Source organism: Macrobrachium rosenbergii, chromosome 54 (assembly GCF_040412425.1).
Source record: "Macrobrachium rosenbergii isolate ZJJX-2024 chromosome 54, ASM4041242v1, whole genome shotgun sequence".
NCBI classification, from domain to species: domain Eukaryota; kingdom Metazoa; phylum Arthropoda; class Malacostraca; order Decapoda; family Palaemonidae; genus Macrobrachium; species Macrobrachium rosenbergii.
Window position 1 is genome coordinate 46,752,042 of NC_089794.1, and position 25,082 is coordinate 46,777,123.

Consider the following 25,082-nt stretch of genomic DNA (forward strand, 5'->3'; position numbering starts at 1 on the left):
CACTCATTTTTCACCTGTGATTGCAGTCAAGTTCCACCGTCACCTTTGTTTCTTTTTTTATAATGATTAATTTAGGTCAAGATGGCTAGAATAAAGCTAGTCATCCAGCTAAGAGAGAGAGAGAGAGAGAGAGAGAGAGAGAGAGAGAGAGAGAGAGAGAGAGAGAGAGAGAGAGAGAGGAAATGACTTGGAAAAACTCGAACGGTCGTGTGAATTCTAACACTTACCTTCCTCTGCCAGCGAACACTTGAGATGCTGAACCAGACCGAGATGTCGTCTTGACAACCTTACCATCAGCACTGCAATACTGTATGTGGATTTTTTGTGTGTTTAAATGGGTCTGTCGATATTTACGAGTGTACAGGTTAGGTAGGACGCTTTGAAGTCAGCTGATATAGTTCTAGTGTCTTGTTTGTTACAGCCATGCCTTTATTATTATTATTATTATTATTATTATTATTATTATTATTATTATTATAATTATCATCACAATAAAATTGTTTTAAATGCGATTGATTCACTCTTATCTTGAAATGAGAAATATTAAAAGAATTCAGAAGAAGAAAAGAAAGAATGCGCAATTGTAATCAAAAGCAGAGACGTGCTTACCACAAGAAATGCAACCTAACCTCGATAGACGGTATGTCGTAAGATAAGTGGTGCAGCTGTCGCCAGAATATGCAATCTGTTTTGTATGTTCGACATTCAAGGAGCGACATTCTTTTAGCAGCATGCGAGTATTGACTACATTATGTGAATGCACAGTACTTTTTGCAGGAAAGAAATGACTCGGATTTATTGTTTTTGGTCCTGTAACTTTCCGTCGGACTTCTCGACCTTTCCAACGTTTGACTGTCTTTAAAGTTTTCATTTATGGTGTTCGTCATTTAATTATTTCATTCTCGATTATCTTTCTCATTTACACATTTTTCCGGTAATTTTTCCCCCCTTAATTTCATGGTACTCCTCCAACTTTTTCATCTGACTTCATCATCCTAATTTGTTATACGCTTTTATTTACCTTGTTTTTTTTATCTATTTGTTTGTTTGTTTGTCTGGGTCAAATGTTGTAACTCAATTTTCGACCCGCTCCCTTCGTCCGGTGGACTTGAAATTTTGCATGGTTACTCAATCCCGGTGACAATACATCCTTACATGATCAATAGGTCAGCAGTGACCTCTAGTGACCCTACGGTGACCTCTTCCAGTACGCTCAGGATTTGTGTGAAACTCTTCGGATTTTTCATACCTTCTTTGAATTGGTAGAGTAAGTTAACAACTCCATGGATTTTTCAAACTTTCTTTGGCTCAACAGGATACTACGTTCAATATTTTTTTTTTTAGTTACAATCATTAATCGGTTACAATTTCTGTCAAATTAAAAAATATAAAATAAAAAATATAAATTTTATTTTAAAACACGCTTTTATTAAAATGCACTAAGAAGTCAAAAATTATTTTTTTGAGAGACAGCAGGATTTTCTTACAATTAATCACGTCTACAAAAATAAAAGCGTAGGAGCCAGACAAGGAAGGAAATGCTACGAGAAATAAAAAAAATATATATTTGTTTTCTTGTAGCATTTCCTTCCATGTTTGGCGCCCACTCTTTTATTTTTGTAAAATTGTAAGAAAATCCTAGTGTCTCAAAAAATTATTTTTTACATTTAAGTGCATTTTAATAAAAGCACGTTTTAAAAAAGATTTATATGTATATAATTATATATATATATATATATATATATATATATATATATATATATATATATCTACTGTATATATATATATATATATATATATATATATATATATATATATATATATATATATATATATATATATATATATATATATATATATATATATTGGATATCTGTGTAGATATGATTTTTTTGCAATTATAATCGTAGAATTATTGCGTATCTTGTTAAGGAACTACAGTTTCATTGAATTTTACCGTAAGTATGTATGTAGTAATAATAATAATAATAAGATTAAATTCATTATACTACTGTGTATGTAGTGAAGTACGTTCGCTTTGCAATAAATACTAAGATATTATTTTGACAAGAAAAATAATAAGGGATATGTATCAAAGAGTTATTAACTCCCAGATTTAATGCAGTCAGACGAACCCTAAATATATATAACAATAAGGATCAAGTACTGATGAAACCGTAAATATTTGTGTAAATAAAGTTTTCTGGCCTTTACATTTCAAATTTACACAATTCCCAAAGTTTATGTTAAGGTGAGATAACAGTTTTCTTAGGCCTTTTAATATTAGTGGCTCATACTAGCTCCTATGAAAGAATGATATTTCATTAACACTAAGGTAAATAGAGCGTTGTTTGAATCACGTGGTCGGATTCGATTACCCAGTCACTGCAAGAGGACTAGTTATTTTGGAATACCGACAAAAAATTTCTCTCTTTCTCTCTCGTTACCAGAGTGTAAATGCGTGTCTTTTATTTGTTGATAACCTCTACTGATTACTACCCCCTCTCTCCTCTCTCTCTCTCTCTCTCTCTCTCTCTCTCTCTCTCTCTCTCTCTCTCTCTCAGAGCGGTAAATTGTCGGATTAAAGAACTCCCTTTGGGCAAATTGCTAGCATTACCATTAAGGACTTTCCATACTCTAGGTATTATTTCGAGTGTTGGCGGCACGTCGTCTTTGTACTTAACGTTTCGTTTGTCTCATTTGCATTTGAAGAGAATTTAAAACCTGTTTGTCTCCTTTTAAGAATATTTATGCTACGCGCGTGCCTGACGTCGCATTACCTTGGGATCTAAGGTAAAATTTCGCCGTTTTGCTTATTTCCTCATCAAAATAGCGTCCGTACATTTCATGTCAGCGACAACAAATGTTAAAAAAAAGTTTGTCTGTACATCAGTCCCTGAAAAGAACGATCTCTACATCTATCCATGGAAAGAACGATTTTTTTATATATCAAATTGGCTTTCGTATTGCAACAACTAAGTTTTTATACCAAACTGGCTTTCGTATTGCAGAACTAATTTTTTATATCAGACTGGCTTTAGTATTGCAGAACTAAGTTTTTATATCAAACTGGCTTTAGTATTGCAGAACTAAGTTTTTATATCAAACTGGCTTTAGTATTGCAGAACTAAGTTTTTATATCAAACTGGCTTTAGTATTGAAGAACTAAGTTTTTATGTCAAACTGGCTTTAGTATTGCAGAACTTAGTTTTTATATCAAACTGGCTGCAGTATTGCAGAACTAAGTTTTTATGTCAAACTGGCATTAGTATTGCAGAACTAAGTTATGTCAAAATGGCTTTAGTATTGCAGAACTAAGTTTTTATATCAAACTGGCTATAGTATTGAAGAACTAAGTTTTTATGTCAAACTGGCTTTAGTATTGCAGAACTTAGTTTTTATATCAAACTGGCTGCAGTATTGCAGAACTAAGTTTTTATGTCAAACTGGCTTTAGTATTGCAGAACTAAGTTTTTATATCAAACTGGCTGTAGTATTGCAGAACAAAGTTTTCATGTCAAACTGGCTTTAGTATTGCAGAACTAATTTTTTTATATCAAACTGGCTGTAGTATTGCAGAACTGAGTTTTTATATCAAACTGGCTTTAGTATTGCAGAACTAATTTTTTATATCAAACTGGCTGTAGTATTGCAGAACTAAGTTTTTATATCAAACTGGCTTTAGTATTGCAGAACTAAGTTATGTCAAACTGGCTTTAGTATTGCAGAACTAATTTTTTATATCAAACTGGCTGCAGTATTGCAGAACTAAGTTTTTATATCAAACTGGCTTTAGTATTGCAGAACTAAGTTATGTCAAAATGGCTTTAGTATTGCAGAACTAAGTTTTTATATCAAACTGGCTATAGTATTGAAGAACTAAGTTTTTATGTCAAACTGGCTTTAGTATTGCAGAACTTAGTTTTTATATCAAACTGGCTGCAGTATTGCAGAACTAAGTTTTATGTCAAACTGGCATTAGTATTGCAGAACTAAGTTTTTATATCAAACTGGCTGTAGTATTGCAGAACAAAGTTTTTATGTCAAACTGGCTTTAGTATTGCAGAACTAATTTTTTATATCAAACTGGCTGTAGTATTGCAGAACTGAGTTTTTATATCAAACTGGCTTTAGTATTGCAGAACTAATTTTTTATATCAAACTGGCTGTAGTATTGCAGAACTGAGTTTTTATATCAAACTGGCTGTAGTATTGCAGAACTAATTTTTTATATCAAACTTTTATATTGCAGAACTAAGTTTTTATGTCAAACTGGCTGTAGTATTGCAGAACTAATTTTTTATATCAGACTGGCTTTAGTATTGCAGAACTAAGTTTTTATGTCAAACTGGCTTTCGTATTGCAGAACTAATTTTTTATATCAGACTGGCTTTAGTATTGCAGAACTAAGTTTTTATATCAAACTGGCTTTAGTATTGCAGAACTAAGTTTTTATATCAAACTGGCTTTAGTATTGCAGAACTAAGTTTTTATATCAAACTGGCTTTAGTATTGCAGAACTAAGTTATGTCAAAATGGCTTTAGTATTGCAGAACTAAGTTTTTATATCAAACTGGCTATAGTATTGAAGAACTAAGTTTTTATGTCAAACTGGCTTTAGTATTGCAGAACTTAGTTTTTATATCAAACTGGCTGCAGTATTGCAGAACTAAGTTTTATGTCAAACTGGCATTAGTATTGCAGAACTAAGTTTTTATATCAAACTGGCTGTAGTATTGCAGAACAAAGTTTTCATGTCAAACTTTTTAGTATTGCAGAACTAATTTTTTTATATCAAACTGGCTGTAGTATTGCAGAACTGAGTTTTTATATCAAACTGGCTTTAGTATTGCAGAACTAATTTTTATATCAAACTGGCTGTAGTATTGCAGAACTGAGTTTTTATATCAAACTGGCTGTAGTATTGCAGAACTAATTTTTTATATCAAACTGGCTGTAGTATTGCAGAACTGAGTTTTTATATCAAACTGGCTTTAGTATTGCAGAACTAATTTTTTATATCAAACTGGCTGTAGTATTGCAGAACTAAGTTTTTATGTCAAACTGGCTGTAGTATTGCAGACCTAATTTTTTTATATCAAACTGTCTGTAGTATTCCAGAACAAAGTTTTTATGTCAAACTGGCTTAATTTTTTATATCAATCTGGCTGTAGTATTGCAGAACTAAATTTCTATATCAAACTGGCTTTAGTATTGCAGAACTAAGTTTTTATGTCAAACTGGCTGTAGTATTGCAGAACTAAATTTCTATATCAAACTGGCTTTAGTATTGCAGAACTAAGTTTTTATGTCAAACTGGCTGTAGTATTGCAGAACTAAATTTCTATATCAAACTGGCTTTAGTATTGCAGAACTAAGTTTTTATGTCAAACTGGCTGTAGTATTGCAGAACTTAAGTTTTTATATCAAACTGGCTGTAGTATTGCAGAACTAAGTTTTTATGTCAAAGTGGCTGTAGTATTGCAGGACTAAATTTTTATATCAGACTGGCTTTTAGTATTGCAGAACTTAAGTTTTTATATCAAACTGGCTGTAGTATTGCAGAACTAAGTTTTTATGTCAAACTGGCTGTTGTATTACAGATCAAAGTTTTTATGTCAAAGTGGCTGTAGTATTGCAGAACTTAAGTTTTTATATCAAACTGGCTGTAGTATTGCAGAACTAAGTTTTTATGTCAAACTGGCTGTTGTATTACAGATCAAAGTTTTTATGTCAAAGTGGCTGTAGTATTGCAGGACTAAATTTTTATATCAGACTGGCTTTTAGTATTGCAGAACTAAGTTATGTCAAACTGGCTTTAGTATTGCAGAACTAAGTTATGTCAAACTGGCTTTAGTATTGCAGAACTAAGTTTTTATATCAAACTGGCTGTAGTATTGCAGAACTAGGCTAAGTTTTTATCTCAAACTGGCTGTAGTATTGCAGAACTAAGTTTTTATATCAAACTGGTTTTAGTATTGCAGAATTAAGTTTTTATGCCAAACTGGTTAGTATTGCAGAACTAAGTTTTTATATCAAACTGGCTGTAGCATTGCAGAACTAAGTTTTTATGTCAAACTGACTTTAGTATTGCAGAACAAAGTTTTTATATCAAACTGGCTTTAGTATTGCAGAACTAAGTTTTTATATCAAACTGGCTGTAGTATCGCAGAACTAAGTTTTTATATCAAACTGGCTGTAGTATTGCAGAACTAAGTTTTATATTAAACTGACTTTAATATTGCAGAACTAAGTTTTTATATCAATCTGGCTGTACTATTGCAGAACTAAGTTTTTATGTCAAACTGTCTGTAGTGTTGCAGAACTAAGTTTTTATGTCAAACTGTCTGTAGTGTTGCAGAACTAAGTTTTTATATCAAACTAGCTGTAGTATTGCAGAACTAAGTTTTTATGTCAAACTGTCTGTAGTGTTGCAGAACTAAGTTTTTATATCAAACTGACTTTAGTGTTGCAGAACTTAAGTTTTTATATCAAACTGACTTTGTATTGCAGAACTAAGTTTTTATATCAAACTGGCTGTAGCATTGCAGAACTAAGTTTTTATATCAAACTGGCTGTAGCATTGCAGAACTAAGTTTTTATATCAAACTGGCTGTAGCATTGCAGAACTAAGTTTTATGTCAAGCTGGCAGTAGTACTGCAGAACTAAGTTTTTATATCAAACTGGCTTTAGTATTGCAGAACTAAGTTTTTATATCAAACTGGCTGTAGTATTGCAGAACTAAATTTTTATATCAAACTATATTTCGTATTGCAGAACTAAGTTTTTATGTCAAACTAGCTTTCGTATTTCAAGACGAAGGTTTTATGTCAAACTGGCTTTCGTATTTCAAGACGAAGGTTTTATGTCAATCTAGCTTTAGTACTGCAGAACTAAGTTTCTATATCAAAATGGCTTAGGGTATTGGAGGACTAAGTTTTTTGTAAATCTAACTGGCCTTTTTATAGCAGGACTAAGTTTTTATATCAATCTGTCTTTAGTATTTCAGGACTAAGCGTTTATATCAAACTGGTTTAATATGGCAGGAGTAAATTCTTATATCAAACTGGCATTAGTATTGCAGAACTAAGCTTTTATATCAAGTTGGCGATAGTATTGCCGGATTTAATTTTTATATCAAACTGGCTTAGTAGTATTACAGATCGAAGCTTTATTTAGACTCCTGTCGGGCGCAGAAACAGCAACGTTACACAAAAAGAAACACTTCATCAAAAGTTTTACCATTTCTAGATGTTCAATTTTGACAAGGAGCCTTCCTTATTTTGGAGAACGAATTTTTTTTAGCGTATTCTTGTTTCTGTTTTTGCCTATGACGTCGTAGGACTTAACTGGAATTATTAAGGTTCCCATTGCTTTGCCTAGTCCAAGCGAACCTGGAGATCGACCTTCCTGTCAACCAAGGACTCCAGGGTTTCAAAGCTGAGATCGTAATCCTTTTTCTTCTTGAGGTGAAATCGGTTAACTTGAAACATTTAAGTTTATTTAATCTCAAGCACATTGGAATGGATTTATGAGTTATATATCCTTTGTTCATAGGTCACAGTTGTATAAGGAAGTTGAGCCTACGGTTCCTGTAAACAATTATGTTTTCGACATAAATAGGCGTATGAATTGACATTTGTATAGTTATCATATTAATGACAAAGTTTGATACAATAACGGTTGTAGAAGTGGTTATTAGGAGAAACCTGTGGCCCAGGATCTTTGGTAATTGAATAGATCTGGTTCGACAGGAGTGATTATACCCGGTTGAAAGTCAGTGTGTGTTCCCTAGTTTGGCTTTCAAAAGGGCCTGGACGGTTGTGATGCTCTGCATTAAATTTTGAATGTCATAAAGAAATCCCTTGATTCTGGTCATGAAATTTGCAAGGCTGATCTTGACTTTAATGCCGCTTTTGACTGTGTTAATCAAGAGGCCATTGTTTTCGAAGTAAGGCAGATTGGAGCAGGTAAGTCAATTCTTAGCATTATCATTGAGTTTTTAACAAAAAGATTGCAAAGGGTAATTGTTGATGATGGGCACTCTAGTAACTACTGGAATGTAATCTCTGGTGTTCCTCAGGGTAGCGTTTTTTACCTATTATTTGAAACTGTACATTATGAACATACAGTATGTGGTTTGCCGTGAAAACAAGCTTATTGATTATACACTTATTACTCTCTTTGCATTGATCCCATTTGAGTATAGACCTGTGGTTGCTGAATGTAATTTATTATGGTGGAAATATAGGGATGAAGTTAAACCTTAATAACATTCAAAGTGTGATTGTTAGCAGGCATAGGATATGGGATACTGAGAAAGTACTTCAAGATTTTTGGAGAGTGTCAGTCCTGAGGAAATGTTATAAGTCGTTTATTCTTCCATGTTGCGAATATTGTTTCCATGTGTGGAAGTCAGCAGCTGACAAGCACCTTAAACTGATGGACAAATTCTTGAATTCTATTAATTTAATATGCGTGTTGTATAAGATATTCACTAATGCCAAAAAATAAAACACTCATAATGTCGAGATTAAATAATTATTCGTTAAAAATACAGAATTATATCAGTAAAATGCATTATTGACAAAAGCTTTTATCAGTGATACATTCTGATATAATTGTGAATCTTTAATCAAGAATATATTGACTAATTCTCATCTGTCTCGGCATTCAGATCTTCCCAGACTATACCATCACTAGGTGGTTCAATATATTTGGTTAATCTAAAAGCCTTGCCTATTTGGTTGCGAGGTTCAGTACAACAGTTTTCTAGAGGGTTTATTCCTGTTGTGACCAAAATTTGGAATTATCTTCCTAATCCTATAGTCGAATCGTTGGAATTTAGAAGTTCCAACTGGGTATAAATATTTTTAGTGGATTGGGCTGACATATCTTACTTCATAGTTCATGTATTGTCTTGCTTAAATAGTTTACTTATTATATTGCATTTGGTTACTTGTTTGTTTTTCTTTCTTTATTCCTTTTTCATACTTACTCGTACTTTCCAGTTACCCTTTTTGTGCTGGGCTGCCAGCTTATTTAGACCTTCCGCGTATCCAAGTGGGGTGGCCGGAGTGTTTGTAATAATAATAATAATTTTTGGATAGTAACATTTTACCTGTATGAAAGTGTAGCTTGTTTCATTTTTACAGAACGAATGGGTAGTTCTAACACTATAAAACTTTTTAAAAAAATTCGGGACCGAACGCAGGACTCTAATGAAAGGCAAGGGCACCACCGTTTCACACAGGTCATAAATATCTGTGCCTTTACTTGACAGGCTGCACATCTTGCATATCAGTGAGCGTTACCAAGCTTCTGGACTCACCGGCGACTCAGTTGTTAACATTTCATTCGAATTAGGCTTCCCCTACTGAGTGAGAGCCGTGGTTTTGACTAAGGTTTGGCATGTCTCCCATGCAAATGAAATATAGTGCGTTTTTTCCACTTGAAACTCTAGTAGAGTGAAGTGCATTTTTCATTAAGGGGATTAATCTTTGTTCTGAGTAGAATATTTTCAAATGGCGATAGTAAATCATCGTTTTCATAACTCTACATACTTTGTACAAGGTTAGTTATTTGGATACATTAGGTTTTCATAAATCTGTGGAGTCGAGAGACTGATCCATTGAGAGAGAAATCATTAGTTTTTGGTAAAAGGTAACTTACTTACACATTTAGATATCTAGTAACTGTCCAAGCATCCTGTTGTTCCTCACGTTTATTTTCTCATCGATGCTCTGTTGATATCATCTGGATCAAGAATGGTTGTCATTATTTTTTATTTCATTCTTTACAGTTATTTTACCCTTTACTTCAAAGCCCTCCAAAAGTATTGTGAAACATGACATAGTGACGAGAACGCATTTTATAGGAACTGGATCCTTTTATGCTCTTTCTTTGAGGCAAACAGACTTACCCTCTAGAGAACTTTTAGACTGGCTTTCCATTGAAGTGAATGTTTATTATTTTACCCCCATCGAAATGAATCGCCAAACGAAGGGTGATCGTTAGTCCGGCTACAGGTAATTTTGCAAGAGATAAAAAGGTTTTCCATTTTTGTTGATCTCTCTCATTTTCTTTATAGTATAAATTTACATTAACTCCAGATTATTTACAGGTCAGCAGTAACGCTATCTTGTTTTCCAATCAACAAGAAACTTAACAGTTTTACTAACAAATGTAGATATGTGTTTGAACTTACTTGAAAGTTAAGAGAATATCAGCACATTTTGAAAGCTATATTCTCCTTTTAGCATACATACTAAAGTAGAATTTCTTTACCTTACATAACATCGCGTGTATTAAAATTATTTATAATCCGCAACTTGGCAAGCGACTTTTCTAATATAAAAATTTTATGGAAGGTTTCGACTATTATGGTAGAGCACATGAGCGTTTCGTAGTAGAGAGATACGTCCTGAAAGGTCACTGGCTCTTACGCAGTATCAACATTTGTCATCTACGTCACGTTTTGTACTGCTGAGTGAATAGATGGATCAATTATTATAAATGTAGAATGAAGGGAAGACCCCCTGTTGCTTTTGTTGTCATTATTGCTGGTGGATCATTTGACGTAGTAATTTCTCATGTCAGTTGCGTCTGTTTGGATCATCGATCTTTTGCGATTAAAGGCTGGCTCAAAGCCCTTGGAGATCAATTGTCAGTTATAAAGGCTTCGATTAGATGACAACTGTTGATAATTTAGTCTGATGACTTGAGGTTTAGTGACGATTTCAATATTAACATTTCTCTCTCTCTCTCTCTCTCTCTCTCTCTCTCTCTCTGGCACTTGCCTCACCACTAGCTCGATCCTGGAAATCCGTTGTGCTCTTCTTAACTTATGCAGTGAGTAGTGTACCCTGTGGTCTGTCGACGTTCCTCCGTGGTAGCCGAGGGCAGAAAGAAAGAAAAGGAAAAAAGAGAAATGAAAAATAACAAAGGTGACCGATCAGCATTCGTCAAAATATAAATGAAAGTTCTGGTGCTTCGACGAGATAATTCCCCTCCCCGCTTCCCCCCATCAGGGGTAGTCATTCATCGGTTATTCACTCGTGATTTTTCATTGGCTTTCGTCGATCATGTTCGTTTTAGCACACTTAGGAGTCCATATGACTGTTTTTAGATTTTATTTTGTTTCAATTTAATTTAGTTTATTTTTGATAAAACAGTAACCTTTTTGAAAAGGTAAACGGTATTAGGGTATATTCGTATACATTCGTGTATGTATAAATGCCACTAATGCAGCATACACAAGGAGTGTTTTATTAGCTAATAGGCGTGTATATTCGAAAGGCGCCCCCGTATAGTCTACATTTAATATTGATGTATGTCTCGCGCTCTCATTCCTTTCCCTCCCCTCCCCACAAGAGGATTAGCCCCCAATTAAGACTAGATAAGATTTTTCTCACCTTGGAAGGATAAACTTATATCAACTTCGTTTCCTGAGCTAACGACGCTATCCATTGTCTTATTATAAAAATGTCGATTAGTGCATTCCGTAAGTAATAATAAGAAAACGATACTAGTTTACTTAACTGGATGAAATTCCCATAGGTCTTTAATGCTGTAGCCTAATGCTTTTCCTTCCTTAAGTTTAAAAAATATGTACTTGTTAATAATGACTCTTGCCCATAAATACATTCCAACAACAGAAAAGTGCTTTACAAGAAACACAACTTTATAAGAATAAACATTTCTTTGACAATAGAAAGTTACAAAACTATACGATTAGAAATTAAAGTTATTATATTGTTCAGTACTTAAACCTTTTAAATGAGTCTTCAGAAGTAGTCCTTCAACCTGGCATATTTACTAATTTTAGAGAATACAATTCGAAAATGTTGGATTGCTGTCGAGTGTTCAGCTAGTTATGCATATATAAAAGAACTTACCATTTCGCTCACTGGTGCAAATTAGTCACCGGCATTTTACGTATTAAGAATTATTTCGAATTATTAATACAGACGGAAATGTTGGTCAAGTTAATATACTAATTGGTAAATAATTTGTCTTAGTATTGCAACACTGTCTACCCCTGTATAAATACATATTTATAAAAGTCAACAAAGAAAACAAGTAAATAATGTGCCGAAGTTTCTTGGCGCAATCGAGATTTCTGTACAGCGCATAATCAAGGCCACTGCAAGTAGATCTATCTTTCGGTGGTCTCGGTATAATGCCGTATGAGCCGCGGCCCATGAAATTTGAACCACGGCCCGTTGTTGCCTGTCCAATATCGTTGCCAGACGCATGATCATGGCTAACTTTTAATCTTAAATAAAATAAAAGCTACTGAGGCTAGAGGGATGTAATATGGTATGTTTTATGATCGGAGGGTGGATGATCAACATACCAATTTGCAGCCCTCTAGCCTCAGTAGTTTTTAAGATCTCAGGGCGGACAGAAGAAGTGAGGACGGACAGACAAAGCCGGCACAATAGTTTTCTTTTACAGAAAACGAAAACTAAAAACCTAACCAAATGACAAGAAACGGACAACAAAGGTTTACAGAAAGGAAAGTAAACGGTTGCCCCGTAATTCTGAGAAGTTTTCAGTACCTGTGGTCGTATAAATAGGACTAAATGCAGTCCAACGCTACTTCAGAAACGAGAGTGTACATCAGCAGGTAAAGCTTCGTGAGATACTTGACAATCGCAGACCTTGGATTTTAAGTTAAATTCGAAGTAAATCTATAAATATCCAGTGTCTTAAAGGCCAACAAGGACATCCGGTACATTTTACGGTGTGTCAGTTGTATGAATTGTTGGCTAATAATAAGTAATCAAACCTACGCTGACAGGAGGCGTATGATATTATGAAGTTTCCAATTTTCAACGGTCTTAGTATTATTATTATAAAATACAGTCAAGATGGCAGTAAAACTCACAGTCGAAATGCTAGGTGTTTTGTTTTCTTATTTTTCCCACATTTTGTTTATGATTAATCCTGCATTTGTTTCATAATCGGTGTGTAGTCATAATCTTGGCCGGTGAAAGCTAAACATTGTCTTATATTCTTAATTAAGAGACAATGAATATAACATTTACTAAAATGAATCCTAAGCTAAATTAAATCGGACTGTAATCTATTTCCACGCTTCCTTTGCATACATAATTCCTCGACCCCAGAAATTCGACCTCAGAGGGAACAGAAGGAAGGTCGAGCACCCCACGAAATAGTGTCCTGTGGGCGCGCTCGCGCACACAAACACATTCAAGACACATTCATGAACACGCATACACGTACACACACACACACACCTCCACATACATCAACAAACAGTTGTTGCCCTGCCGAAATTAAAGATGCATTGGTTACAAGGAAGTGATTGCGAATTAACCTTGCAAGGAATAGGAATAGCAGGACCAGAATGGAAATATGGACAAATAATTCACGTCGCTTCACCCGTTATGGAATTTCCACCGGCATGAATTCATGTTCATGCTCTAATTGTAATGCTGGCCTTGAATTTATAATTTCAGCCTCGCGGCTGGCGAATTAATGATGAGTTATTTTGGATCTCTGGTTCTAATTATTCAGCAGATAAACTTAGGATTGTACAGCTGCGTTCATTTATTCATGATACAAACGAATATATAAGATGGATCATCGCCCAAAGAATTTGTATCTTAAGAAGTTTGAGGAAATAGCTATCTTTTTTTTTTTTTTGCGAGACTGGGCTTTTCTTCGTTGTTTTCCTGGCCTAGAATTTTCTACCCGCTACAACTCCACGTTAGGGTACATTGTCGGGAAATCTACTGTATATGAAATTGTCTGCGTGTTTGGTGTTTTTTCTTGCATCTCCGTAAATGCCATCTTCACTTTTTCAGTTGTTTGATTTTAGGTTTTCTCTATCCACGTGTTATTTAGGAATTGCGCTTAATAATTCACCTTGGTATATTTCAGGTTTTTTTTTTTCCACGAACCTCTGATAATTTCTACTGTACTAACATGCTTACTGAATAAGTCATCAAATAATGAATGAATTAAAGAATTTCGTAAGTGATATTCCTTTACTAATGAAAGCACCCTACTGCTTCAAATGTAGGACAAGAATTTCGCCACTAGAAATATTCTGTGCAAACAGAAAAGCAATAGTGGTCTTGATAATGGCTTTATCGGCTTGATATTTAGATGTGTTCTTAAAGTAACAATCCAAAGGTTTTAATATTTTTTCTAGTGCATTTAGAAATATAATTGTTACTAAGCTAGCTGGAAGAGAGAGAGAGAGAGAGAGAGAGAGAGAGAGAGAGAGAGAGAGAGAGAGAGAGAGAGAGAGAGAGAGAGAATTTGATGAATACCTTCACGCCTATCCTCCCGCTCATAAAATTTACCACAGACAAATCTCCAGTATAAATTTCATTTTTTTTCAACCGTGGAAACATTTCTGATCGGAAATTCGAATGTTTCGTGACGGTGGAACAAGTTTAGTTCCAGGTGACTGGTCACCGGCGGATTTTCTCCTAAATGCGTTTTGGAGGCTAATGTGGTGAAATTGTAAGATATTATTATTATTATTATTATTATTATTATTATTATTATTATTATTATTATTATTATTATTATTATTATTATAGATAGAAATCGACGAACAATCTTCCATTTTGCCTGTTATATACACATTTTTACAGAACTGTGTAAGCAGTTTGTGGGAAAATGTGTGTATAACAAACAGAAAATAAAAGCAGAGGTTTCAGTAATGGGTCTTTTTCTCCTATTGTTATTCTTACTATTATTAAGGCAGCTTCATATATAAAAAAAAATATCTGTGGTATGGTTTGTAAATTAAATAGGGTTTTTCGTGTTTTGCTAATTTTATATATTCGTAGTGTAGAAAGAGACGAGATTTGTTGTAAACCAAGGTTGTACACCAGCACCCTCTCGCTACGAAAGTACCTTTTCAAAAATAAGGCGATAATCATTTATAGACCACGGTGTAAAACATGGTGGGATAAAAAGGGAAATTAACGCTGTAAATTTTCATTTTACTTTTCTTGCGTATTTGCCATTACTGTATTTTTCTGAATGAAATCTTTTTTAGGGTTATATTCAATGTTACTTGACTGGTGGTCATTTTTCCAAAAGAAAATGTGCTTCCCTTTCTTAGTGTATCAGCATCTCATAATTTTTTTTATTCATCTCAGAGTAGTAAATTAACACTTAAATTACAGTTCCTTGTGGATCATAACACGCAAATATCTGTTTTTCATTTCCACGGTGGAGAAAGCATTTGGAAGCATCAGTGACTTTGCTCTCTACCCAGGTAATATTCTTGTACGAAAAAAAAATTGTTGAAGAGATCGGAATATTAAAAATTATTTTTTTCTTAGGATTAGAAAGAGGGGCATGTAAAAGGATGTTTTAAGTAGTAGTTGTAGTAAATGGATATTCAAAATGATCTGTGGAAAGTGTCGACCATTGAATTCTTGTTGAAACAGACCTTCCTAATGGTCTTTTTTATGATTATTTGTTATTTCAGTATGATAACCATCCTACTTAGAATTAGGCCTTCCGTAAGGTTGTTGTATTTTTTCACATTGTCTTACAGTGAAACGTTTTATCACTAGAGGAGCGTATGGCCATGCAATTTCGAATTAATCCCTCCACATGATTAGCATTTTTGAACTGAATTCCGTGTTTAATTTGCAATATGAATTCTATATTTAATTTACAATATGACTTTTCATATACTGTATATATTTAGTGTACTGAAGTGCTTTTTACTGTGAAAAGTCACATATTATTGCTGGAATTATTTTATTCTGATGGTTTTAGGAGATTCTAAGAATATAAGTAGGGAGGAGAAGAAATGACGAACGTAGATCATTCTTTTCTTTTACTAAATTTGTCTTTCCCTAGAAAAGGGTGGCAAAGAAAAACGACCACAGTCGGCCGCACCTTCCTTTCCTAGTTTTTTAACTACAGCTACATGAAGTGTAAGAATTCTTTCGAAAACATTCAGCTCATATTTTCCCCCGGTGTCGATTACTTTTGATGTCACTTCGTACATTTCACATGTAGTTTAGTCAGAAATAAATTGACATTCACCCTGTTCTTCAGTTAAAATGGTTTTTTGTTTTGTTAAAAAAAAAGGAAAAACAATTAATATCGGTTCTGTGACAGCAGTTAATGCAAACTGACATCATACTTCAAAAGATGTAAATACATGAATGAAAAGAATTAATCAAGAGTGATGCCAGATGTTCTTACGCAAGAGACTGGTTCACCCCATCCTCCCCTCTCCCCCTCCCTCTCCGCACCTTTTCCGAAAAATGCCATTACGGCCATTCCTTCAAGTATCCCTTGTAATCTTATTGATTAACCTTCAACAGCGTGGAAACTTTGTACAGGTATTCTCGTCATTTCCTGCCTCATATCCCTTGACTGTCACCAAGCATATTGTGGTTGCTTTTTGATAGGCGAAACTTCATCTTCCATGTTCATTTATCTATTTATTTACCCTTTTAGATAAATGAAACTACTATATACGCTATATTTCATTTACCACATACATACGTACATACATACATACGCCAGACAAGTCTAATGATGAGACCTTACTTGAACTTCATCTCATGTACGCTAATCATGTTTTGACGAAGGAGCGGAATACTCATATTTAGATTGACTGCGACATTATCACGGAATGGTTGCTTTTGGCAGTTAGCCTTCTTTTTTTCATTTGTTGGTACATTATTCAAATGATTAATGGTGAACTTAATACTGAAGAATGCCTAGTTATTGGCAGTGATGTGCAGATGTTTGTGGCAGTGGTATCGTTTCCAATATAATAAAAATAATAATAATCTGAACCTGACTGTGGTGCCTGCAGTGATAGCATAACCTGTAGTAGTAGTAGTAGAAGTAGTAGTAGCTCTGATATTTAAAACGACAAACTACAATAATTTGCAATGAAAGATTTATGAAAAATGCTGAATCACTTTACATTATTGGTTGCAGCGTACAGAATAAAAAAAAGAGGAAAAAATGATAGCAAACTTGGTCGGTGACTGTCTCGTCTTACACTGTGTGCTGCGTATTATTGCAGCTGACTTCAGAAAGGCGTGAAGTTGGCGTGAGCAGCCCCCATAATACACCTGGCATTAGATAGTTACGCTTTCCTTTGTCTGGCGGAAGGACCTTAGCCATGGAGTCAATAATTGAGTTGCGCGTTTCCTTTCGACTGCCCCTCCTGCCTGCTCTTGGATTGATTCGGTTCGATTTGACTTGTACTATGCGTTTTCAAGTCGCTGAAATGAGTGGACAAGTTTAGGGCCAAATGTTGAATGTGTGTGTGTGTGTGTGAGTTTGTTTGTGTCTGAGAGAGAGAGGGAAAGGGGGGGGGGAGGATTTGACGGTTGAAGCGGGGTTGAACTTCCTGAGTACAATTGAGGACTCCTGGAAGCGCCGAGATTTATGTCACGATCGCGTAATTGATTCGAGTACCTGCACTGCTATGCGTGGTAACTAAATCATTACAGTACAGTCGGCACAAGACCGCTGTTTTCAATGTTTTCAAATGTTTCTTTATGCACTTTTTTTCGAAAAGATATATTGGAAATGTGGGGTGTTAATATATTATTGTGAGTTCCAATATCGTCCCTTGCTTTCTGCTTCTGTATTTTTGTATTTTTACTTTTTGTTGCTACTGTCCTTTCCAGCTGGTATGACAGTCACGAAATGTGTTTTTTTTTTATCTTTTACATGCCGATACACAGATTTTTCTTCTTTTAAGAATCCTTATCTTGCTCTTGATAGTTTGTTTTATCAAGTTTTTTATTGTAACCTACGATGAATATCTTATTGCTGTGTAAGTTAATTTTATCATTACAGGTTTTTCTAGATTGTGATGTCTTGTGTTTTTATGCCATATTAATTCATTAATTAGACCCAGATTTTCAGTTCTTTGTCAGTAGAAAGAGGTGTGAAGGAAGTTGTATTAAAATATCCAAGGCCTTACACCAATTTTCATGGTAATTGAGGTAGATTAGATTTTGTTTGTTTGTTTTGAACCAATGTTTTTAGGAAAATATTCACATAAGACAGATTAATTTCTTGGTTAAGACTAAAGATGCCATATTTACTTTCTTATTACAAGTCATCCGCAAGGCGGACCAAGTTTTCCTGTTTACTGCCGAAAGTATTCTGCATATAACTGGCAGGCCTTGGAAAGTCTTCAATTAATTAGAGACTACTCTTGTATGTTTTAATAACAAATTCGACATCAAAGCGTGAGTCCTTATCCACATAGGGTAACAGGATGTCACAGCCCAGAGAACAGTGATTTTTTTTTTTTTTTTTTAACGCAGTTGTGTATTGATTAGTAGATATTAATTATTTGTACTTTACTTACTAATATTATCAACATTTTGTTTGATTCTTCATGATATAGTTGATCTTTTCTTTTGCATTTAAATGTTCTTTTTTTCAAGCTTGCTATTTACTACACAGTCTTCAGCTTGTTCCATGAGAATGTATGATTCCCTGGATATTATTATTATTATTATTATTATTATTATTATTATTATTATTATTATTATTATTATTGTTTGTTTATTTTGACGTCACTTGAGCCGAGAGAATGCATAACAAGTGAAAAATGCGCTGAAGTTTCTTCGGCTCATTCGAGTTTTCTGCACAGCGTATAATGCTGTATGAAACTCTCAGCCGCGGCCTATGAAAGTTTCAGACAGGCCCGGTGGTGACCTGTGTTGTTGGCACCTATAGCGGTGCCAGACGCATGATCATGGCTAATTTTAACCTTGAATCAAGCAAATTATACTGAGGCTAGAGGGCTCCAATTTGGTATGTCGGATGATTGGAGGGGGTGGATTATCAACTTACCAATTTGCAGCCCTCTAGCCTCAGTAGTTTTAAGATCTGAAGGCGGACAGAAAAAGTGCGGACGGACAGACAAATAGCCATCTCAGTAGTTTTCTTTTACAGAAAACTCAAAAACGACAGAAGAAAGTCTCCAAGGGATTACTAATATCCAGCTAATTGAAAAGAAAGGTGAGCTCAAGATAAGTGGCCTTTAACGTGACAGAAAGGTTTTATTTAATCAGGGGTAAGTGTGAAAGGTGGTGTTGGGACCGACTCCTGATTTCCCGTAAGGGTGAAGACTACTGGAGATAGCGGAGGCTGTTATGGTGGGCGGGCGAACGCTCCTGTCTGATAATAGAAGCAAATTAATTAACGGAACGTAAAACAGAATGGGGGATTTGGTCTCGGTTGAGGTTAACTACGGTAATGCAAAAACTGCTGTTGTTTCCTTAAGAATAAGAGCGAAAGTATTTAAATGAAGTAAAATTGCGAAACAGGATATAAGGGAATATTGAATAAAATTTTTTTATTAGAAAGTCTCTCTCTCTCTCTCTCTCTCTCTCTCTCTCTCTCTCTCTCTCTCTCTCTCTCTCTCTCTCTCTCTCCTCATATAACTGAAACCCCACTCTGCTTTTAGCATTTTTTTCCTTCCTATTTTTTTTTATTACTTTTATTTCCCGCATTGTGATAATTTAGGTCTTTGGATCGTCTTTCAAATTTGCCTTCTCATAAAATAAGTTTTTCCGAATAAAAGAAGTGTTTCTACTTTTAATGGAGAGCCACGGGACTCATGACAGTGACGCTTTCAGTAGGATGGACCTCTGATTCTGTTACTCCGTTGAAAAATGGGGGAAATTAAACAAGATGACTGGATGTGCTGAATAAAGGAACACAGCAATTGTAGCCTATGTAGGAATCATCTTGCGCGTTATTTTGCGGTGAGTCGGAAATTTGAGTAATTTCTCCCGGCTAGTTATTTATGAAACGGAGTTATCATTCGGCCAAATTTACCATGGTTTTTATACATGAACTGTATACGTAAAGGAAAATTGTAATCCTGCACATTTCCGGAAGCTTACAGATAAATATTTGATATTTATTATTATTATTTAGAACATGAACCCTATTCATATAGAACAAGCCCACAGGGGCCATTGAATTGAAAATCAAGCTTGCAAAGAATATAATAATAATAACCTTTTCAGTATATCACCGTATCGGTAATATTTGTAATGATGGTGGTAGTCGTAAAACTAATTACTAACTTCTACAACTTGTGACAGACCCAGTTAGTTACATGACTAAAATATTTATATTTATGATAACGAAAATTAATTGAATTCAATTTGGGCAAATATATTTTTTTATGTTAAAGTTACTAGAGTTGGACACAGCGTTTTCCCCAAGTGTTGCATTATGTGGGAATTCCAACTGTTATCCGGGTTTTTTTTATCTTGAAGTAGGATTTCCCAGAGGCATTTCACTTCCATTAAATGTCTTTTCGTTAACGGAGAGAGAGAGAGAGAGAGAGAGAGAGAGAGAGAGAGAGAGAGAGAGAGAGAGAGAGAGAGAGAGAGAGAGTTTTTTCCTTTGTAATCGGTTGGACGAGTATTGTTGACGTACTCAATGCCAGAAATTTCTCCTACTGAGTATTCCTTAAGTAACTGAACAGAGTAAGTACTGTTACTTATTTACCTAAAGATAGGATCTTCGAAAAGAAAATAAAGATGGTTTTATTCCATAAAAGTTCAAACCTATTTTTATTTCCTCTTTTTCTCTCGCGCAGAAAGTTTAAATGGTTTTGCTTCATAAAATTTCAAGACATAAGACTATGATTATTATTGATTTTTCCTCATATCTGTTGTAACTTGCACTTGAAGAGTAGGACAAAGGTCGTGTGTACACAATGTCTCGTTTTGATTTTGCTCGAGTCCATGAGTTAACTCGGAAATTTATAGGTGGATTTTAATGTATCGAATGGTTGAGCTTTGGTCCAACGAAGAGGCCATTTTATATACCCGTTGCGGTGGGAATTTTTGTTTTAATCAGTGGCATTATAGGACATACTTTCTAGGACGCATAGACGTACTTTTTCTTCATTACTAACACGATGGAACAGATCGAAATAATGGAGGTATTATTTCATTATTCTAGCAGGCTTATAGTAAAAAACGCAGTGCTAGTCAAGGCCAGCATGGAGAATAATTTAGAGTGAAGGTAAATAATTTCTTAAACATTACCGACTACAGGCTAGTAGGTGATCATTTCCAGATAAATATTTACTCCAGAGCTGAAGTAGTCCAGTTAATAATCACTTGGGCCCCGACAGTCGGGTCAAGAACTGCTTCAAAGCCCGCGGCAGTAGAGTAAACTATCCCCGACGAAAAGAGATGTCAACTCTCAACACAAAGTCCAGGTCGATCTTAGCAACCCACGTAATTGCATACAGTGGTCTTATGCAGTGAATTATAATGTCCCAGAAAAGCAGCGCTAAGTAGATACTTAGCAGTGCGAAAGGAGTGCCGGGAGTGCGCTATACTGACTATGTAATGTGAATGTGAATGTATCACACAGTTGCCAGTGCTCGTAATGGTTTATATTTTTCCTCCATCGTCATGTAATGGCCAACAGCAGAAACGCCTTTTAAGGCGAAGGTCGTCAGTGCTAGCGAAAAGAGCGAACTCTCTCTCTCTCTCTCTCTCTCTCTCTCTCTCTCTCTCTCTCTCTCTCTCTCTCTCTCTCTCTCTCTCTCTCTCTTTTTCTTTTTTCTTCTTACTTAATCTTTTACAGTGAGAGAAGGAATGAACCTACTGTAAATAGAAACTTGTTCCTCCAGGCATTCACGAAGAAACTTTAATCGTAGGTGTTCTTTGGCTTCTGCCTAGGAATGTATAAATTTGATACAAGTATTTCAAAAGGAATATGTAAAAAGCACAGCCAGGAAAACACCAACGACTTCAACATGAATGGCGGATGGACCAAGTTATTCCAAAACCAGTGATAACCAAAACCTTATTTTAAATGAAAGTTCGACCCTTTTTTAAAATATTCAGCGTCGTATTTTAGGAGAACTTGAGAGTAAGAAGACACTCCAAATCCTTGGTGCCATCGAAATTGAAAGAATTACTACCAAACAACTGCTATAATAAAACAATTATATCGAGACTTGAAAAGAAAGCATGATAATAAAATGTTACTGATACAAAGTATCCCCTGGGCCACAAATGCCAGTCATGATTGTGTCGTCACCTTTTCTAGCGAACATCTGGATCAGATGATGACGACTTGTACCGTAGGATGCGGATTGAATTTCTATTAGCCGTCAAGTGCAGTGATTAGTGTGGATGTGCCGAAAAATCTGTGTAATTTGGAAAACTACAGTTACATTTTAAGTGAAGAGGAGAACATAATTACGGAAACTGTCTGCGCCAATTTGAGAGCCCTGGACATCACAAGATTTCCCAAAAGATTCAAGGTAGTCATAAATAAATTAAAAGGTGGTCAAAGCAAACACCTGACAAAAGGGGAAAAAATCGAGTGCATTAGTGGAATATGAATCTTTTGCGTGATGAAAATACATACAGAGTAAAATAAGACGTTCATTAACACTGTGATTCCTAGATGATAGCCGACATCTGGATATACTCTTCCCTAAGAATGTCTTAATAGAGCTGATTAGACTTCGTGTTAAAGAATGTAAATTTTCATTCAACGGGAAATATTACAGTCAGAATTTTGGACTGCCCATGGGAAATCCCATCACCAATATTGATTATACATTGAACATTTTGAGAGTGCACTGTTAAGGAACATTGTTCTTGAAAATATAAAATAGAGTAGATATCTTGACTTTATTTGTATTTGACCTGGTAATGAATGTGTAATCACATTGTTTTACAGATTAAATAGACTGGTGCCATTGATAATTACTATGGAGATGAAAAATTATTTTAACCTTCCCTTTTTGGACTGTAGTATTTAGAGAAGTAATTGGTTTAAATTTAGGGTGTACAGGACACCCATCAATATCTCAATTTGCTCAATATGATACAGGCTACAATAAAGTTAAGGAACCAGTGTTCACATCAGTAGGCTATTACGTGTATGTAGCCATAAATATGATATGAAATAGATGTTATTAGGAATATGGGTAAGAGATAAACTATCGTGACAGTTCATCAGCCGATGCTTTGAGAACGCCAAATAGACTTTTTATGATGATAACAACAGAGGAACATACAGTATTGCCATATAGTAGTAACTTGACCGCATCCGTTTAAAAATTGTAATCTTAATGTATGATATTTGAAGATTAGTAATGAGTGACTCTCCTGATAATTATAAAGAATGTGTATAACAAATCCCACGTAATTCTTGTGAAAAGGTCTTAAGTTAATGATACAGGAATTGAACAGCATAAAAAAATGTATAAGATACGCACAGAAAAACAGTGCGGTTTTTTCCTTGTCGGAGGTAATTGTTTTATTAACTGGACAAGTGCTAAAAAGAATATAACAGTTTTAAAACAAAATTCTAATATTTAATTTATATATATATATATATATATATATATATATATATATATATATATATATATATATTACATAACATATATATAAGTTAAGTATACCGTAGTTTAACCAGACCACTGAGCTGATTAAAAGCTCTCCTAGGGCTGGCCTGAAGGATTAGATTTATTTTACGTAGCTGAGAACCGATTGGTTACCTAGCAACGGAACCTACAGCTTATTGTGGAATCCGAACTACATTATGACGAGAAATGAATTTCTATCACCAGAAATAAATTTCTCTAATTCTTCATTGGCTGGTCGGAGAATCGAACGCGGGCCCAGCAGAGTGCTATCCGAGGATGATACCAACCCGTCCAATGAGGAACTTACATTTATATATATATATATATATATATATATATATATATATATATATATATATATATATATATATATATATATATATATATATATACATATATATATATGCAGTATATATAAAAATAATGGTAATTGTGCTTGTTTTTGAGGTTGAGTACTTGGGCATTTACATGTTTTAGATTTCTATATGTGCCATTTTGAATTGTTTTTCATTGATTAAAAATTTACTAAGATTTTAACTTTATCTCTTTCACATTTGTTTGAAGTAACTTCGTGCTAAATAAACCATAATGATTTTTATACTTCAGGCATAATTAACCGTGCCTGTCAGAGAGCACGTGTGCAGTGATTTAATTGCTTTTTTTATTGTTCCAATAGGTATAAGCTTGGAAGGTTGTGGACTCTACAGCAATGGGTCGCGGCGTCGAAATGAACGGCTGCGGCAAATGTGTTCGCTTTATGATGTTTGGAATCAACTTCATTATATGGGTGAGTTTCCTCAGATTTCTTTCCACTGGCGCTTCTTTGTCAGACATGTATGGAGACAGTATACTTGACAGGTTACTTGCACATTCAGACAAGTACTTTATATAAATATATATATGTGTATATATACACATATATATTATATATATGTGTATATATACACATATATATTATATATATATATAATGTGTGTGCTTATTTATATATATATGAGACAGAGTAATTAAGCCACCCTACCGTTCATGATAAAAAATTCGTTAATAGAGCAAGATGTTGTATTTCATTGTCCCCGAGAAAACTGGATTAAAAAAATTGGTCGGAGTTGGGCCATTTTTTTAATTTTAAATTTACTGTAGTTTTATAGAGCTTTCTTAAAAAAGAAATATTAATCTAACACATCGAATAAGAGTAAATTTTGGCAGTGCATCTTGTGTGTATATAATTATATATATATATATATATATATATATATATATATATATATATATATATATATATATATATATATATATATATATATATATATATATATATATATATATATATATATATATATATATATATATATATATATATATATATATATATATATATATATATGTGTGTGTGTGTGTGTATGTGTGTGTGTATTGATACTTCCTCTTAATTGATATGTTAGAATGGAGCTTTTTTAAGAAAGCTCTAAAAATACGGTAAAATGAAAATAAAAAACGAAAAATCAGTTTTTTTTTATTTTTGGTAATTAAATCCTGCATCTTACTCCATTCACGAATTTCTTGTCATGAACAGAGGGAAGGCCCAATTACTCTCTCAAGGTATGTTGGAGGAGGTTGAGGGGCACGTGGTTGAATGGAGGGGGAGAAAGATCCCCCTTG

General features: G+C 34.3%; 1 protein-coding gene across 2 annotated transcripts in view; it reads left to right on the forward strand.

The window, feature by feature from the left end:
* The window catches only part of Tsp74F (Tetraspanin 74F), an 84,018-nt gene that overhangs the window by 41,320 nt on the left and 17,616 nt on the right, over positions 1–25,082 (forward strand). For both annotated transcript variants that reach the window (XM_067098177.1, XM_067098176.1), the window contains one exon: positions 24,100–24,210. In XM_067098177.1, coding sequence (XP_066954278.1) covers positions 24,133–24,210 — 78 coding nt within the window. In that variant the 5' untranslated portion in view covers positions 24,100–24,132. The remainder of the gene's footprint in view (positions 1–24,099; positions 24,211–25,082) is intronic.